Source organism: Antedon bifida, chromosome 4, assembly GCF_963402885.1.
Source record: "Antedon bifida chromosome 4, ecAntBifi1.1, whole genome shotgun sequence".
Lineage (NCBI taxonomy): Eukaryota > Metazoa > Echinodermata > Crinoidea > Comatulida > Antedonidae > Antedon > Antedon bifida.
In genome coordinates, this window is record NC_136229.1 from 9288884 (window position 1) to 9309614 (window position 20731).

At 32.7% G+C, this 20731-nt stretch overlaps 2 protein-coding genes across 2 annotated transcripts in view; both read left to right on the top strand.

Annotated features, from left to right (window-relative positions):
• LOC144839162 (uncharacterized) overlaps window positions 1-20731 on the top strand; it is a 304410-nt gene that overhangs the window by 28436 nt on the left and 255243 nt on the right. Inside the window, exon 4 of the mRNA XM_078694476.1 lies at window positions 17831-18000. Coding sequence (XP_078550602.1) covers window positions 17831-18000 — 170 coding nt within the window. The remainder of the gene's footprint in view (window positions 1-17830; window positions 18001-20731) is intronic.
• Window positions 14002-16558, top strand: LOC144840952 (uncharacterized). The gene is made up of 4 exons (XM_078697059.1): window positions 14002-14017; window positions 14187-14654; window positions 14784-15061; window positions 16376-16558. Exons 1-4 carry the CDS (start codon window positions 14002-14004, stop codon window positions 16556-16558), a joined length of 945 nt encoding a protein of 314 aa, XP_078553185.1.

Consider the following 20731-nt stretch of genomic DNA (forward strand, 5'->3'; position numbering starts at 1 on the left):
CGAATAGACGTTTCGTCGTAAGCTTTCTGAGACGTCCTTAAGATAACCATGAGATCTCAACTTTACAAAATTATTCCCATCTCTAAAATTGATTAGTTGAATGTGTTATAGAATATTCGTCTGGTTAGTTAGAAATTAACGAGTTACATAAGTAGCGTACACGGAAGGTAACCTAACTTATTGGTTCTATTTGCTGGGAAATAGCCAGGTGTTTTATCTTCAACACTGGACGTCTTTAATTTACACATTATATTGTTATATTTTGCTCATTGTACTAAGTTACATTTTTATCACATCTCATATAATTTTAATGAATTTTAATTGTATTGTCGAAGCCGAATAAAAATTAATATATATATTAAAACTACAAAATTGTGCATGCTCATGCAATTTTCAGAACTAGGAACAGAAATTACTAATAATAATATATGCGTACCGGTGTTCATGTGTGTTATACAATTGTTGGTCTAGTGACGAATTTTATCGAAGTACAATAATGTATACATTATATTATTAATGAATATTACACAAAGCGTTTTATAACATCTTATTGACTTAACTGACTTTCAATTTTATTAAGCATTAATAATAATAATAAAAAAATCTATTAAAACAACGTAACTAAGATATCTAACGGTAACTAGGCCTATGTCAATTTATATACTTAAAATATATATATTTTGTTATCACAAAGAATATGCTTGTAATTTGTTTGGTTGATTTACTCTTTTAATAAAAAACCAATTTGCTCCACTCTTTAATACCACTCTTTAAAAGGATGACATTCACTCTAAAAGAGTGAATTTTGTTTCCGTTTTGTAAAAATAATGCATATATATTACTTTAAAATTATTAGACGTAAACAAGGTCAGTCATTGTTTTATGTTTAATTATGATAACAAGAGAGTAACAATCCACTCGATCGTGGACCGTCTTTAGGCCTAGGCTGGCTTAGATTTGAAGGCCTAACTGGTAAACAGTTACGAACCTCGTACGCTAGCTATAGACCTATAGTTCTAGTTGCATTAATTTTCTATCTGTTTTTGACAGAATTTGTATCTGTTAATACAAATTGGCGGAAACCCGGTATTTTCGCTGAAAAGTTGCGATTCTTCCATTTTGTTTTGGCCTTCAGGATCGATAAAGTGGTGAAGAAACGAAAACATCAATCCGCGCGCAATGTATGTTGGGATTTATAGCGGGCCGCTATAAAATCGTCTTAATATTATGTCATAATTAACCAAATATTTTAGGTATTTTCAATAAGTTTTCTAATCTAATCTCGTTCCATTCCACTGAAAAGCAGTATTCAACTGGTGTTGAAAAAAAAACCACTGTACTATCACACACTTCTAGACAAGTACACATTTATATCTTCTAGCTGTAATAGGAATATACATTCAACATGTTCTTGACCATTACCATGACATGTTTGATACTCAATTTATATTGCTATAATTTACTATATCAAAGATTGCATGAATATAACTAGAACGGTACTCCGAGAGTGAACACCTCCGCCTACTGTAACATTCTCCTACATAAAATTTTACCGGAAAACAAAATGCAGTATATTTTTTTATTTTTGTTTGTGATTATGCTAATTTCTCTACAACCATGTGTATGCGAATTTGGTATAATGGTTATGTAACCACCCTTTCAACTAACGATAGTTTCAGTTTACTAACAATAGAACAGCAACGCCAAAAACAAGCGTTGAATTTAAAAAGAAATTTAAAACTACTCGTATGTTTTAAAATTACAAATTACAAACTATAACTCTTGCCTCTTGTACAAAATGAAGTTTTTTGGACCAATAGTTCTCGAGAAAATATAATTTTAGTTTACTTTTTACTCGCTGACTTTTGAAAATTGTCTCCTATCTTTTAACACCAGCAGGTCTGAAAACAATACTAACAAGTGGTCCAGAATTGGGACCCTTGTCCGGATTGCCTCAACAATTTAATGGAGTGGTCCTTGACCACCTATCTAACTGTATTTTCATTTTGTGTTTTCAATAACTCTTTGGGTAATCCTGCAAACAAACAGACACGCGCGATCGACTCCTTGGCGGGGGTAAATAAGATCAATGAGAAAACAAGTAATGATTGAACTTAGTATAAAATTTATACTAAGTTCAATGTATTATAGACATAATATTTTCGTTTGCAGTTATATTACATCTAAAAATAATCTATCTTTTAATATACGTACGTATAATTATAATTGTTTAGAAAGGTAGGCCTATAACGAAATGATATTTTTTGACAGCTTAATGCGACTGCGCACAATTCAGAAACAGTGCACGATGCAACACTCATTGTCATTCTTTTGCCTGGGTAGGCCTATGGTTAATTAGGTGCGCATCCAACAATAAGGTAAGTGTTTAAATTACACTATCTAGGGTGTGAGTTAGGAAGGGCTAATCTGTAGTGTTTTATTATGTTCCAATCAACTATACATTATCTGTCTAGGCATCCATGCTGTTGAATTACTAATAATACTACTACATTAGTAATATAATTTGTTATACAATTTGCTTAATTAAAATTAACTTTAACCTGATATAAAACAGTAGTAGATTATTATCTTAAGAAAAACAAATGTATAATTATTTTACATCACATATCGTAAATTATATGAACTATATCGTTAATTGTTTTTAATTGAGTTTATTTCAATTAAATCTAATTTTTAACTAATTATTGAAAAAATAAATTAATTGTTATACATAAAAATGTAAAGGAATCAATAATTTAATTTTAAGATAGATTTTATTGTAAATTGTAAACCAGTGAAAATGTGTGTCAAACAGTTTTAGTTACTTATTATTTTGTCTACATCGAAAACAGATGCAATAATTTAATTTAAGTGGAAAATCCAATCATACCAAATGTAGTTTTAACAAACATCCTGAATCCACATTTGTTTGTGTGTTTGATTCTTTATGATGTATTAATTGGATAAGAAATGTAAACAACATTATAATAAATTTTATCATAAAGAGACAAAAAACTACATCATGTTTAGAAAATTCTTCAAAAAGATAATGCGGAAAACGCTTTTATATTTTCAAAATGTTATTAACATTCACCTTAACATTAAGGTATGGTTAAGCAACAATATTTACAAAAACAAACATAGATATAATAGTAAAAGCAATAACTAGAATTTAATTCGTCACTTTGACGAATTATAGGTGATCATTTTTATCATTTTATTGACAGTGTAGCATTGGTGAAATTACGGACACACATCGTGTTCTAATTTTTTTGGCACTGATGACATTATCAAAATAAACTTGTGGATAAAAATATCGAAAGATAATGAATTGAGCAATAAAATATAACAATTGGAAGAAAATTTGGCTCGTAGAAGCGCGGTGCGCGCTCTTTAAAATTTGTAAAACGAAAGAGATGAAAAAACTAATTTTTAACTTCAACTGGCCATATGATAACGTCACAACATTCGATAGGCTTAATTTTTATATGAATTTATATCTACATTTCACCAGCTCTCATAATAAGTTATAAAAATCAAGGTCAACTTTAATTCAGAAGAGCTGTAAGGTATTCAAATATACGTTGTAGGTGAAATTACGTAACCACAGTTATTCAAATTTTAAGACGTGATGACTTCATTAAAATTAAATTATTGGAAACTCATGAGTAACATAATCGGTTGAGGAAGAATCTATATATAAATTATGGTTAATTCTGACATAGCAATGCAAAAACTTCGGTACAAATCTCCGCCTTGGATACCTACCTTATCTATCAGAGATGTACCGCGAAACGTAGATTTGATAACAATAATGTGCAGTTCGACGCTATTTTTCCATATTTCTAACTTAGCAAGATATTATAAAGAGTTTTTTAACAACATTTATGATTTCAACAGTAGATTTTCTACTCAATTTCAATTCTTGGCGGTCAAGTTATTTCCGGGTTTATGATAAGTTCACCTTGCAGCAACATGGTTTCAACTATTTTCTCTCTTTTATACACAAGAGAGCAGTTAAAATAATAGATTTGACCCTAAAGGTGACTGGAAACAGGCACTTTCCATCAATCAATACAGTGTCCCTTTGGAAGACGGAAGAAAAAAACAGATACTGTAGTAGGACTGGAGCTTAAGTTGGCCATTAGTCATAGCCATTTTAGTTTTTTGTTTATTTTAGGAACGGACCGCGTGTGTGAAAGGTACAGTAGTTAAAAAATAAAAATTATACTGCAAATTAATAAAGATCAAATTAAATATACGCCATAAAGAATCGTAATATATTGTGGGGAATAGTATTATAAAATTACATAGGGAGCTTTGATGATAAGACATTAATCGAGTGAAATCCCGATAGCTGGCAGGAATAACTGTAGGCTATCTATGTCCTGTTAGGACCGAGATGTCTGCCCATGTTGCAAGCCGTAATGTCTTCTTACTTTGAATAATAATCACCACACCCCCCCCCCCCCCCCCAAAAAAAGTAGTTTGCAGTTTAATTTACTGTACAGTGTAAGTACATACAGTTCACATAAAAACATGATCTACAGTACTTCCGTTATCATATATGTTTTCTTTATATTTGTCATACAAAATAAAAAATCATTATCACTATAGTCCTTGTTATCAGGTGAACTGTTACTATACATGTTAAGTTCACAATTTAGCTGATCACAGACAACTCATGTCATCTTATTCGTAACATTCTGTCTTTTATTTTACAGTGTCTACCAATCTAAGAAGAAATTTCAGATCAACAGTCAGTTAATGGTTTAACTCTGCCTTTGATTGCTGGAAAAAATTATATTAATTAGGAAATATTCTATAGCATTAACAAATTACAAAAAAATATATATTATTATATCTATTGATTTTTTTTCCGACATATTAGAACAACAATATGCCATACATCTTGTACTTTAATATTACTAACGCCATTTTTACCAATATATTGTAAGTAATGCATTGTACTTCATAGCTATGATTACTTTATACATTTTAGCAACTCATGTTAAATTGATATTCACCTAATAATGTTCTTTTATTTGTGTAGAAATAAATATTACTACAGTATTAATAAATATATTATCATAAAAATTTAACATGCTATACCTAACATATCTTTTTGATGGTGTTTTTAAAAAACTGTTAGTAATATCCTGTAATAATATATGCAATATCCAAGTAAAATTTATTAATTTTGTGATAATTGTAACTTGGTATATAGTATTTATGTTACCAAGTCTCTAATAAATGTGAGTATATAAATAAAGGTTGTCTATAGTATTTTACAATTATTATACACACAATACATTGACATAAAAATCATCTTTATGTTTGTTCTTTAAAATTGATATAAAATAATCCTTTTCAATCACGTTTCCACTCTATTTTATAATTTATAACGTTTTGATACAAAATCAACAACTTCCAATGTCATATAATACAGTATCTGTGGTACTGCTATGTCTTACTACTGTATTACTATACAGACAGGTACAGTATTGTGAGCTTATTTAATTTATAAAAATGCGCCCTCTATTGGCAAACATAGATATTGTATAATGCAAAAGAATAGGGAGTTTTACATTTTGGCAATAGAGGGCGCATGTTTTTAATTAATAATCTTAAAATCGTTCTAATTAATTAATGTGCAACTTTTTTCACTGGCGAGTTTGGTTTTTATGATAAGATATATGTGTAGAACAATTCTACAAAAGATGAGGTAGCTGCCAGAGGGTCACCACGAAACTCAAAAACTAAGCCACTTTTCAGTGTTCAGCCCACGGCCTAAAGAACATTATCATTCCGAGAACCATCGTCTACACTTCCTAGAGGGGGAGCGAGCGAAGCGAGCTCACCCTCTAGTATATTAAAAATTAAAAGAAAATCGATCACAGATAAGCGAGTTGCGCTCTGTTGAATATGGTGGTCTGTGACAAAAGGGGAAAAACCATATTTTAAAAATGTGGCCAAATGATGACGTCATGCCATTTTGTACGTCCAATGTGTATATACATTTATATCTACAACACAGTGGCTTCCATAATAAATTTTAAGAAAATGGGGGTCACTTTCCATTCTGAAAAGTTATATTCATTTTAAAAAGGCCTTATTTTTTTACCATTTTTAGCACTTTTGTACAATTAATGTGCGCATTTGGTCATTTTTAACGTGCTCGTATAGCACTATTTAAAATTTGGTGAATGTACTAAGGAAGATGAGTAGAATGCAATTTGTACAAAAAATTGTTATTTTTTACGCATTCTATGTACGCACGGCGCAGTAATTTTTTAAAACACGCAAATGGCCTAATTCATGCTCTAAATTGATCAAAACGTAATTTTGAGATTTTTAAATTTTTAACGCGCGATTTCACGCGCATGACCCTACGTGCGCGTGCGTTTTTATTAGCTAATATTTTTACCCTTAACATGAAGTTTATGTATAGTGAATTTTATTGACATGTGATTACAAGTTATATATAATAGATTGATAATGTGATTTCACAAAATGGCGTATAATGGCGTCACGGATAAGTGATCACGCTGAAAAGCTTATTAGGACTAAGTTACAGTATTTGAAAGACATTGTGAAATGTTGGTAATCATTGACGTTTAACTTTATGAGATATTTGTTACACAAAAAGTGTACAGAAAGAAGAAAAAAAAATAATAAAGATTTCATACAATAACAATAGGTGATCATTATATTCTAAATGATCACCTAATAAAAGCATTCAATGAACATGTATGTTGCATAAAGGTCGCTCAGTATCAAATGGAGGCCTGAATGGTCGAGCGCCTTTCAAACGCAGAACATACATACTTCATAACTGGCTTGATTATATCGGGATCATTTGCACCCATAATAAATATAAACTTATCATTTTGTGACATATTTTTTAAGTTTAGAGTAAAATCTAGATCCGAGAATAATGCCGTTCTGATATAAAAAAAAAGCCAACGTGACGCATTAGCACGACGCGGCTCCATTAAATGGGATTACCAAGTACAAAAGAGACACAAATCTTTTTTTTTATATTCGAGTGGCCATGTAGTGACGTCAACAAATCAGGTCGGTACACGTTTATGGGCGGTCATTAGGGCCAAAATAGATAAATGTTGCCGTACAAACAATTCCACTTCCGTAAGGCAAACAAATGGCGTTAGAGATTTAATTAATCGAGTGACAAACAAATATTACCGTACGGACACACACATTGCCGTATGAACAAATCACCGTATGGTTAAATTGACGTATGGTTAAATTGCCGAAAGAAAAAACATTGGCTTTAGAACAAAATTTCCGAAAGGAAAAAAGTTGGAGCAAGGACATAATTCCCGATAGTCTTAAAAGTTGAGCGCAGCATACAACCACTACGCAACATGGATTATTTTTAGCACAGAAACTTGAAACTTTTCTGTGGCGCGAAACTTTTGATTGTTTAAATTGTATTTCATCTCTACATAACCCATCTAGAATATATTATACTTGATTTCGATTAATTTCCTCATTTTCGAGAGAAACAACTTAATTCTGTTTCCAAAGTTCGTTACAATATTCGCTTTCATGATTCACACACGTGGTTTTAAAACACTAGGCTGCCCTCAACGTTTAAATCTAGTTAGACTGTACGCCAATTTGTCCTTATGTCAATTTTTGTACTTACGGCAATTTTTTCCTTACGCCAATTTTTTTTTTCATTCATGTAAATTTAATCATACGGCAATTATTTTGTTCTTTCACCAATTTGTTCATACGGCAAATGTGTGTGTCCGTACGGCAATATTTGTTAGTTACTCGAGGAATTATGTATTTAACGCCATTTGTTTGGCTTACGAGAGCGGATTATGTCTTTAACGCCATTTGTTTGGCTTACAGAAGCGGAATTGATCTTACGGCAACTTTGTCTATTTTGGCCCTAATGGCCGCCCATACATATTTTACTAGAAGTGATATCTGCAACTTATTACCTTCCATAATAAGTTAAATAGGGGTAACAGCCATCCCGAAGAGATATAACCGATTAAAAATAGGAATATTTTGCACAAATTTGCATTTAATTACCAATTTCTTAGCACACTATTATTAAAGTATAACGTGCCAGTGCGTAGTTAATTTGTGCAATTAAAGTTCATCAAAATGAATGAGATCTTCTATTACAAAAGGTATGAAAAACAAACATCGATTGCAAAAACCATGTTTCTACTCTCTGTACGAGCTGTGCGCATATGCGTGCACAAAACGCAAACAAATTTGAATGCTCAAAATGACCTGCCAATTGTGGATAACCGAAAATAAAATATTAGGCCTATGTAAGAATGAAATGTTATCTATCATTTTTAGAATTTATACAGAATTATGAATTACGGATGACTTCAATGTTATGTTTTACCCATTCATCCTTTCTTAATCATTAGAGTTATTGAAACGACATCATGGTGGACAGACATAAAACAGTGATATTACTTATATTTCTGATATCAATCAAAGGTATGCTTCGAGAACATTTTACAAATACATAACCATCGCAGTTGAATTCGTAGCGAATCAGAACATGTTTGAAGCTGCGAGGCGCGGTTAATGTGTTATGATGAGGGACACTGGTTCCTCTCATAGATTCACACTAAAACAAGAGAATAGAATAGTACAACATTTTGTAATACATTGTAGGCTCCAATTATGTTCTAGGCAGAGTCCAAAATGCATTAAACACTATTTTAGCGTTATCACAGACATGAATATATACAGCAGTGTTACAACCGTTAATGTGGAACAATCAAACCGTTAATGTAGAGCAATAAAACCGCGAATGCAGTAAAACCTAAGTCTAAAGCATGTGCAAATGTATCTCTTTACTTAGCTATCAGTCTATCCACCTCTCGTAAGCAACTGACTATAAAACGTGGCCATCTAGTTAACGATTCTGGGTTTAAAATTGCTTTTAAATATCGTTTATTTATTAAATAAAAAATATTATAACAATATAGACATGTCAGAGTAATAACGAGAAATTAAAAAAATTTAATTTCATATACATTTTAGGGTAAATTCACGGAAAGTCTGTTTTTCAGCAGCTTAGGGAAGCTCATTAATATTCATGAGATATTCACAAAATCACGTCATCAGTGGATTCCAAACTCGCGACGTCATGTACGTTGTGTTTGTCAACTAATTTACATATCTCTCCCCCTGTCAAACGACGACCACCCGATCATTGTGAAATACATCTTTTGTAGATTTTCTAAGCTAGGCCTAAAGTGTAATAATAATAACAGTAGTAGCATATATTTATTTGACATTTAATGAAATACAAAATTTAGTAAAGATTACTGAGTCTTAAATTATATACTATTTTTATACCTCGAATAGTACAGATCGTATTATCGGCTTCACGTACTAGGCTAGGCCTAGCCTAAATTATTTTTTTCCATGGGTGAGAGCTATTCTGACTAGAGATTCCATGCCACGATAGCTACGTTAAAACATTGGGGCCCATCATGGGCCTATCTAGCCTACTACTAAACGATTGGATAAATAACAAAACTCAGTGGATTCCAAACCTATACTAGGCTATCAACCAAACTCCTAAACAATGTCAACCTAAAACATTCTACAAAATCAGGGGTGTCACGAAACCACGAAAGCTAAGACCCCCTAAGACCTAAGATCACGAAAGCTAAGACCCAAGACCTAAGATTACAAATTCTAAGATATACTACAGCTTAAAAACAATACTTGTTTATCCATACATAATTTTAAACATAGTAGGTTTCATTTATTACCATAAATATAATTAAATACTACCGCAAAACATAGATAAACTCATATTATTTTCGCCCGTTGAGTAAATGTATATTTTTTCTTTACAACAAACAAACTTGACGGTTTGTTTGTTGGTATATAATTACTCCGTTTTGTTGGTTCGGAGGATGTTTTTCTTTCGCACCTGCCTTGTATTTTGACTCCAAATTTGTCAACTAATTTTATCCTGAATACCACACTTTAAAATTAGGACTCTGCCATTGTTAAAGTAAAAATAAAGTAAAAGGTTACTACTTTACAAAGGTAAAATAAATTGCACATAAAAATTGATACCAAACTTAAGATTCATTACAGAAAACCCTTTGATACAGGTGCAAGATTTTTTTTTTATGCAAAGATTCTTAGAGCAATCATTCACCTACCTGCTCCTCTGTTTTCAAAGGCTACAGGAAAGGATATAATTACATTAAGAAGGAGAAACACATAAAAACAAATAATAAATCCTTCAAATTGATGATTTTACAGACGTGTTTCTTTGTATACTGTAACTTCTCCCCATGCTCAATATTTTTGTTTCTATGGAGCGCTAAAAGAGCAACAATAATATACAAGTATAAAAACAGAAAGGAAACGAAACAAAAAACTTATTATCATGATTTTTAAATTAAAATTTATTTTCGAGTATTTATTCCTTCGTACTGATTTTCACTAAAAAATGCGTTAAAATAGATGGACTCCACAGAGTTTTCAGCCCTCTATATATTTTTGTTCCATAAAAACAAAAATATTGAACATGGTGTAGGCCTTTTTTGGCTAGTCATGCGAAATTTGCAAACAGTATGTGTGCGAGAAAAACGTCTGTAAAATTAATTTTTTTTATCAATTTAAAAAATGTATTTGTTACTTTTTATGTGATTCTTTTTCATAAAAGTGCTAATTCTAAGGTGTGGTATTCAGAATAAATGTTGGAGTTAAAATACAAGGCAGGTGCGAAAGATAAATATGTTTAATCTTAGGTCTTGGGTCCAGCCGCGTAACAAGGGGGTCTTGTCGGGGGGGGGGGGCAAACAGGGGCTGATCCTTCCAGACACCAAGTACTTGAGCCACAGACACCCCCCCCCCCCCCCCCCCATGGTGGGGGCTGTGGTGAAGCGAGTTTTGGTAAATGACACCCCTAGATCGTCGTAAATGGTACTCTCGCACATAAAATTCATGATAAATGGCGCCTCCAACTAGTAGTAGTTGGTCTGGAAATAACACTCCCATTTATTGCACAGCAATCACCAAAATGATCGTACATTTTCCACCGTTAAAAACACAGGTGACATAACATTTGAACACGTGAAAACCCAATCTAACATTGGATCCGCGCCTGGCAAAGGTAGTAATTTTTCCGGTTAGAAGACTGAAAGATTGTGTATTGGAGCGACAGCCAGCCACGAAAGTACGTTCGTTTTGCTGATCGCTAGCGCGTTACATACGATTAGTAGGAGTGTATTTTTTTAAGGTGGCCTCACACGCACAGCACAGCGTCACACAATTGTGTATGAGATGCCCGCGCGTGTTCTATGGATCGGAACCGCGCTTGGTAAACCTGTCTCTTCAACGTATAGGCCTATAAAAAAAACACAAACAAATACGACATATTAACGCAATGTATATTAAGATTAGCCATATACTCGTGTGTTTGAACTAAATAATAAACTACACAGTAGTCTATAAACATTAAGTGTTACATGTACTAGTAATTGTCCACTTTGTCTGTGATGATTTGAATTTTATAAGCATTCAAAGTTGAACATTTCATCTTCCTGTAACTGTCATGCGACTAAATGTGTTGATAACGAGACTCTCTGTACCTAAACTTTGCACCGTGGACAGTCAAAATGTGGCTTCGCAGCCTATCTCTTCTTAATGTTTTTTTACAATAAAAACACATTGTTCGCGGAATGAATTTAATAATTTTATTCTATGCAAAAAGAAAGTGAATGCCTGTCCGGGAGTGAATGAAATGCTGTAATGCCCTTACAGGTAGGCAATTCGGCAAATGATGGCGGCTTAGATAAAAGACGCCAAAAACCACAGTCAACTGACCGCATGTTAATGTACTGATAAGCAGTGCGTCTTCCCACGAGTTGTCAATCAGGATTTTGTGTATTTCATATCATCTTACTTGAATACCATACTGTACTGTGACTCATTTGAAGCCATATCATATATCGTATATTTTATTCTTATCTTATATTTTCTTTCTTTTTCTTTCTTCTATCCCTTCTTTGTATTCTATTTTTTTTTTTTACTTGTTACCCACCCGATCGAATGCTTCTCAACCCTGTAAAATCCGCCAGGGGGATATACCCCCCTGCCCCCCGCCTGTTACGCCACTGCTTGGGTCTTAGCTTTCGTGATCTTAGGTCTTAAGGGGTCTTAGCTTTCGTGGTCTTAGGTTTCGTGACACCCACAAAATCGGCTGTAAATATTGAGGCAAAACAAGGTCCGATCGCCGTCCGCACGTATGGTGTCCTGATCGTCTAAGTAGGCCTAAATAAATAGGCCTAGTTTACTCTCCAAAAAAGCGGATACTGCATCAAGCAAGTAGACCAGCTGGTAGTAGGAAGGAGACCTAGCCGATTCGGCCCAAAATTGAGCTAGCTAGTGTAGTAGACCCTATGCGAATTGATACTACCAGGCCTTTTACTATAGGCTACACTTGTTAAAATTAGCAATATTTATGTTTACAAATCCAACTCTCTCATTCGAGCTATACTATCTATACCATTCCGGTAGGTCGAGTCGACCTTCCATCAAATACTGTACATCGTTCATGTTGTGATTATAGACGGGGTATACTCGACCCGACCAGTTTAGTATTGTATACTGTATCTGCTTATCACGTGACGATGCCAGGCATGGGCAGAGAGAGCACGTGTATCGTCGTCTCGCTCTCCTTGCTCAGCAAGAATGTATACGTTACGCTTCATTGATTTTGAAGGCTTTCCCTAAGTCAGTGCGAAAATCGGCAAACGTAAAGTGCAAACATATCTAATTTTTCACTGTTTTGATGAATTTTCCTAGAAAATTGACTTTATAAATAGGAAGACCGACTAAAATTACATCAGATAAGTGTAATTTTACAAAATTAATTGATATGGTTAATGATAACGAGTCGTCGGAACATTGACCATTTCACGAATTTCCTATTCTGTAACACAGTGTCATATCGCCGTAGCTGCACTTGTAATCTGGCCTCATTTACAGCCTTCGTTCTGCTTATATAAATTGAAACTTTTACCGTTCAAGAGACAAACAAATATATTTTACATTTTTTACTATTCATTTTAAACCCGGAACGGAACCCCCCTTTAAGGGACTGCTTCTCATCGACCGTACCACCTCTCGTAACGACCACCTCTTCCCTTACATGAGACGGTGGTCTTTTAAAGAGGTGGTCATTTAGAGACGTGGTCGTCGATTACGAGAAGTGGTTCCTTAAGAGAGATGGTGGTCGTTTAGGAGAGGTGGTTATTTACAAGAGTTTGTTTTTACGAAAGGTGGTCGAATTTGAGAACTGGTTACTTAAGAGAGGTAGTCGCTAACGAGGGTGGTTGCTTTTTGAAAGTCGGTTTCTTACTAGAGGTGGATATACTGATAGCTATAGAAGTAAATAATTTAAACATAGCTTTGTTATAAATATATAATATTATTTCCTACATTTGCTGGCAATAGTAATTAGGTACATTAGCTGTGAGGAAATTTGTATTACTATAGCTGTTGACCGTTCTACATTAACTAGTGTTGATTTTTTTACTACATATAATATTGGTGTTTCTACATTAGCTGGAGGTTTTACTACATTAACGGTATATTGTTCTACATTAGCGGTTGTAACAAGCAACACTGTATATATATTTTTTCTCTTTAGTGGCGTGAACCACCACCTTTATTCTTTCATATCATAATTAAATACATTACAAATAATCAGTAATGTCTGTCTATATAATATATATATATTGTTTTCCTCCTCTTTTTTTCCCGTTAATTTCTTACATTTCTCTTTGTATTATTCCGCTCAAAAACAAAACAAACATTTCTCAGTAATCTTTGTAAATTTTAGTTTTTCACATATTGTTTCCAATATTATCCTCCTGTTTTCATGGTTTTCTTATATTTTTATATTTAAAACACTGTATATTATGTAAAGACATACTTGAAAACTAAAACACGTTGAAAACTATGGAGAAACAATGTCGTGATAATCAAATGTGCTAGGTAGTTTCTTCACCAACCTAACATGGACTCTTCTTATCAAATTTTATTATTACTAAATAACAGAATAAACTAATTTACTATAATTTTAGTATTGAGCCTGTTGTTGTGGTATAGACTTTTATACGGCCTATTATTTCTCGATTTTATAGAATCGCAAGCTGATTGTACACAGAAAGATACACTAAGAGTGGGTAAATTATTAGATACAATCAGAAATGTGGTCATAATAAACCTAGACAATCCCATCAATTGTCCTGGGTACATCAAGGCATGGAAGTGGATTCCATCTGTATCTGTGAATTTCACGGGGTTAGTGTGGCGGCCTACAGATACAGCGAAGGAATATGAACTGATAGGCCTCACAATGCTACCGGCCGTCGATGAACTCGATCAAACGTATACACATTATCTTTCTCGTTCCGACTGGATTCCTGTAGAAGCTGGTGATGTGATTGGCTTTTATTTTGACCAGGCACTTTTGCTTTATGAACACGATGAGAATTTACAAATAGAATATGCCAACGATATTGTTAAAGAAGATCTCAGAATTGGTTCCTTTCATACCGTATCAACATCTGTAGGTGGAAGAAGATATCCAATTATGGCTATATCTGAAGGTAATTGCATTATGCACTGATTGGAAATTGTACTAACATTAGCACAAACAGTCTACAAGTTTGATCGCGTTTGTAATTTGTTTTTGGCATTAATTATCAATTATCATTTATTATACAATTTTATTCTAGAATGTATTGACCGTCGGTCAGTTGTTGAAAGAAAACACCAACGATCCAGCATAATGAAGAAAACTGAAATTGGTGTTACGTTACCCGGCCACATAATACACAGTTTCCAGAGTCCTTCTGTAGTCCGATGCATTGTTTCCTGCCAGAAGGATCAGTTGTGCCAGTCAGTTTCTTACGACACACTGAGCAGTGTATGTTATTTGAATTGCGCTAAACACGAAGATACAGACAATATCGAGGTAGTAGACGATGTAGTTTACTATGAGTTCATTGGTAAGGTAAGAATATAAAACATTTGAAATTATATAACCAACAGCGCCCTGTTAATTTGTAGACCGTACGATAGTATTCAAATAATGCATGCTTATGAGTTAAATAGGAAGAACATTGTATTTATAATATAACTGATTATTAAATCAGAGATTATCAAATGACAATAATCAAGTATATTATAAATATAATATTCTTCTTATTTAACTGCATTATTTGAACTAGATGGTCGTGCCCACAGGTATTTCTCGAATACATAGTAATTTGAGCGTAAAAAATAGCGATTTCAAATGTACGTACCGCATGATTATAAAACATTGTTAGTTTACAGAAACAAATAATTAGACACAATAATTTATGTAGTCAACCAAAATTAGCACCCTGCGAATTACTTCCAAAAGACAAACTTGTCACAAAATGAGTCTAAATGTTTGATTTGGACTCATTTAAACAAACCCAATTTGTGTTTTGTATCTAACCTTAGGGTTAAGGGTTGGGGATGAGGATAGATATACAAAGAGGAACAATTTTTTAATATATTCTTTTTAATTAATTATTCTTTATATCTCTTTATTATCCACTAAGTAGCGAAATATTTTTTTATAGTCCTATAAATAATATACCATTAAATAGAGTAAAACATTTAAAGAATTAATAACTGTTAAAATTGTCACTGTCATAGTCGATTGAAATAGTAAAGTACATGTACCAATACACCACTATGACGTTTATATTTTTTGTAATTATTAATTAATACAAACGTTGAGAAGCAACTGTCAGTAATAAAGTATTATATTATTATGTGTTTATAATCTAAAGTAGGGGCTACCCACACTCACAGTAATAAAGTTTATTTGTATATTTGTTTTTATTATATCTAACAGTACCAACACACACAATAAAACATTTGCGATTCAAATGGCGATCAAAAGTGGTTAATACCTATTTACAGTATTGTATAGCATTCCATTATATTTATGTTTATTCTCCAAGGGCCCATAAATTTACCTACTTGTGTTACACCATGGAGGTATGCAAGCATGGTTAAACAGAATAATTTGGAATGTTCCATTCATTGCAAATCAATACATTTGTATAAACGTATATTAAATCTATCAAAATAGTATTTTTTAAAGAAAATCTTCAACATTATAATACTGTACTCAAGCTGTTCAACCAGTTTTCAGCCATTAAAAACAATTATCGTAGGAGGATTGATTTAACAACTAAATGTTGCCAATACGACACACCGTACTTTTCACAGTATAGTAATGCCTTTTCTTTTCATCATAATAAGTTAACGTTATTTTGTTGTTGTAAAGGAATACTACGAACATTGTGAAGACGAAACGTATTACCATGGTCAATTTGGTTTGGATACTCACGTTTGTTTCTGTGATAATGGAGATTGTAAATCAGGTAATGGTTTTTATGCAGGAATTTCACTGTCTATTCAGAAGCGTAGACTGGTTGCTGCCGTGGTTGCTGGCTGTTTAAGTTTTTAACTTTGCCTAAACATATTTGAAATGTAGTGCTTAAAAGTCCTCAGAAATTGAACTTATACATTGAAGTACGAAACGAAATTAAAAGTCCACATTACCAACCTACCATGGCTATAGAGCTGCTAAGTCTTCATAAATTGCACTCATATTTTAAAAATGTCAGGAGTAGAAACTTATAAAAAATGAACCTTTTCATACCACTCGCATCCCCGTCTACACCTCCGCCACTCAGTCGATTCTCGGTATTGTATCTATTTTCGAAGTATCATAGGAATATTTTGTAATACAACATGTGTTTCACATGTATCTAGTAGTAACCTAACCCTTAACCTAACCTTACATGATACCACATGTGATATAAATGAGGTGCTGTATTACCAAATCTTCCTATGATATTTCGGAAATAGATATTATGTGGAGATACAATACAATAAAAGGCAGTTTAATTTAAGACTTTAATGTAAGCCTAGATTAGAAAAGGGCATATACATGCCCTAGGCTAGGTTGCATCAAGCATCACGTGGGCCAGTTTTCTCGTTACCGGCGTTCGGTTTACAACTACTTCACAAGAGTGTCATAGAAACGCTCGAGATAATTCAAATACCGTAACCAAGAACGATTGTTTAAAAATGTATTACCGGTACTGGTCAATCATCATCATCTAAAAACTCAGCGCAACTCAACATAACTCAACTGAACATTGACCGTTAAAAAGGTTTATTCGAAATTACTGTTTTTTCAAGTAATTAATTTTTTTTTCGGTTTAATTTTTTTCAAAGTGGATAAGTATTATGTGAAAAAAAAATGGCATATTCAACAACAAAAATTTAAAAAATATATTGTTTTCAGTGGGACATACATCTTTAAAATAAATGTTTAAAATTTAGATGTTGTACTCGAGCTGTTTAACCGGTTTCTAGCAATAAAAACATATATTGTTATTGTTATGTTTTGGGGGTATGTTTCAGCATATTGACAAGCACTTTGTAAATAGTTTAACCTGAATTCGTTTTAAATGTTAATGACTAATTACCTAACTAATTAGTAAACATGGTTAAATTGGGTGGGTAAAATCAGTACCGAAAGTATGTACTAACTTTCTATAGCATAGCAAATTATAGAAGTTACGCGCGATTTACATAATTTGCTCTTACGTATTATGCAAATGTATTCTATAACCAGGGACGAGTGAAATTGTAATTTGTAATTTCACTCTTCTCTGGTATAACATACAGAATAGAGAAAACTTACTTGTTCATGCTAATTCTTTTTTAGAATGGAACATGATATTCAAGGGCATGTCGGGTACTGGAGTTTCTATTTATGATTCATTTGTCGATGGAACTCAAACATCAGAATTGGACTCTGCTAAATCATTTGATTCTTCAGAAAACTTCAGATTGAACAAAATGTTTGAAAACTGGACTAGTTCGAACATTATTGAAGTAAGTAGAGTAATATCTATGGTAATCTACTACTGAACACATTGCTACTGATATACTATACTATTACACCATAGTGTGCTATTGTATACATACAAGAGCAATCATTTAATTTGCTGTTAAACATCCTTTTATTCCTTCTCAGTTTTCATATACTTTTTTTTAAAACTCTGTATTAGTTCTACTGAACATATTTCCATTCTTCATCTTTATTTTATATTTTAAACTCGACCTTATTTGATCAAGTATTGTTTATAGTATAACTTGCATAATATACTAGTCACTATTAAAGAAATATACCGTACATACTCATTAATAATCGCTAATAATTTGTGTATAGGTGAAGTTGACACTGTATTCAAAATGTTTTGACGAGCTTATACATTTGGTATTCAACGGAAGTGCAACGACAAAAACATCTTGGTTTTCAATTGAACATCTGCTTGATTCACCTTGGGACGATTTAAAACCTGGTTTACAGATGAATTTATTCAGCATTGCAGGTGAAAGGTAGTATTAAATCTGTTTTTTCGTAGGCAAAATGAAAATTATGGAATTAGACCTACTGTTTTATAAATTATTTATTTCTTATTATTCACATATTGGGAAAACTTGAAAGCAAAAAAAGAGTAGTGTAATAGTAATTAACTCAATTTCATTTGTTTTTCAATTTATAAAAGCTAAAATTAATAGCATTACTATTACATTACAATATTTATGTTTATGTGAAATAATTACCAACTGTAGCTTATAGCTTCTAGTGTGAGATCCTGTTGCTGCACATGATAAGCAATATATAGAACATAACAAGTAGGTCTATAAAAATCTTATATTACACTAATAATCTGCATTATTGTAATAACAATTAAAATAAAAATTAAACATTGGTGGTTGGTGAAATCCTTTAATTACAATTACAATAAATAACAAAAACTATTTAGTTCTAGAATATTATATTAACGATAACATTATATATTTATTTTAAATTATTACAGCAAGGAACGAGTGTTCTATGTTAATAAACATTATGGTGGATGCGAAGTTGATAAAGGATGGCTAGTTGTTATTGATACACCGTTTTTCTGTGAATGGGAACAAAATATTCCCACCCCAGCCTTCTTATTTAGCTCTTCTAACGAGGCAGAGACTTGGCATAGTGGCTGTAAGTAAAATAAAGATGATCATTGCCTTTATTGAATTCTTAATATCAGTGTTTTACATCTCCCTTGTATATAATATTTATATATATACAACTCAGTGCGTACAACTGAGGACTAGTGGTCTAATGGTTAGGACATCTGCATATCAAGCAGGCGGTCCGAGTTCGAGTCTCGGTTGGGGCAACTTTTTCTCATTCTCACAGATTTCCTCATCTTTATCGTTTCAAATAAATTAATTAAATTTCATCTCCATATCGCCCCAACCGAGACTCGAACTCAGACTTGCTTGATATGCAGATGTCCTAACCATTAGACCACTGGGGCTTTCATGGTATTGTTCGAACTCGATTGGATAGCGACTCTTTAACATTCTCGGCGTGGTACGGCGGAACGCGTAATTTTTTTTCCAGGACGAACGTGGGCAGAAATCATGAATAATTCATGAATAATTATGACATAATAGGGAACATTATAGAGGGCGCTATATAATAATGCAGAGAGATTAAATAATTAGTGTAAACAGCGTTTGCCAACCGAAATGTTTGGTCTAGTGGTAAAGGCTTTATCCTATTATACTGGAGCCTTCGGTTCGAGGTCTTTCATGAACATGTTTTTTTTAATAGTTGAGAGAGATTATTTAGAGGGTTAGGTTTAGTATATTTAGGAAGTAGATCAGCTATCTTGCAATTCTTTATAATAATAATAATAATAATTTATTGAAACTACACCTTTACAACGGTGGCACCCGTTCATACACGGTGGCACTCGTTCATACACGAACTATATACATATAGACATTCAACAGAATAATTAATAAAAACAAACAGATACAAAGTAAAACTAGTCAACCGCCGACTCGATCGCTATCGTAGTCGTACGTCACTTATGCAATATACAATGAGTTAAAAAGAAAAGAAATACAAACAATTTTTAAGTAGTAGGCCTACAGTAACTGAAAAAAAAAATATTGTACCAAAATTTAAAAAATAGTAATATTAAAAACTCAAAATAAAAAGATCTCTATACCGCAACAAAACAAAAACATTACATGCTATCTGCGAGTTGTATAAGATTGTTTCGTATTTTCCATGATCTTGTTAGGTATACTTTACATATTTGTCAAGACTCAATAGGACATTATTACTGAGGGGAAGTGTATCCGTCCCCAGAACATATGACATTTTTTCGTCATTGTTACTGCTGGTGCAGAATGTTTCCCAAACATCTAACTCGTTATGAAAAATTAAGTCTTGTTTAAGTATATTTAGCTGTTCTTCTCTTACACATTGTAATGCATCACAACTAAATAAAAAGTGAGATATGTCCTCTATATTTCCAGAGTTACATAATGAACAGAGACCATCATTATCCACGGTCCATTTAAAATTTAAAGGGAGAGTATTGGAACGGGCTTGAAATTTAAGACGGGCACCATTAAAATTTGTTTTATCAAGTAAAAACTTTTCAAGATCCGGCTTTGATTTTAACTTTGCATAAAAAGATAGCGACGATTTAGATGCGAGGTCCTCTGACCATTGATTATTTACATTATCTAAAATATTTTGTTTCAGTAA

What these genes read in the sequence shown, in the direction of transcription:
- LOC144840952 (XM_078697059.1), top strand. An exon ending in AATTATGGCTATATCTGAAG is followed by an intron (nt 14,655 to 14,783) that starts GTAATTGCATTA and finishes ATTTTATTCTAG; the next exon opens with AATGTATTGACCGTCGGTCA. An exon ending in ACTATGAGTTCATTGGTAAG is followed by an intron (nt 15,062 to 16,375) that starts GTAAGAATATAA and finishes GTTGTTGTAAAG; the next exon opens with GAATACTACGAACATTGTGA.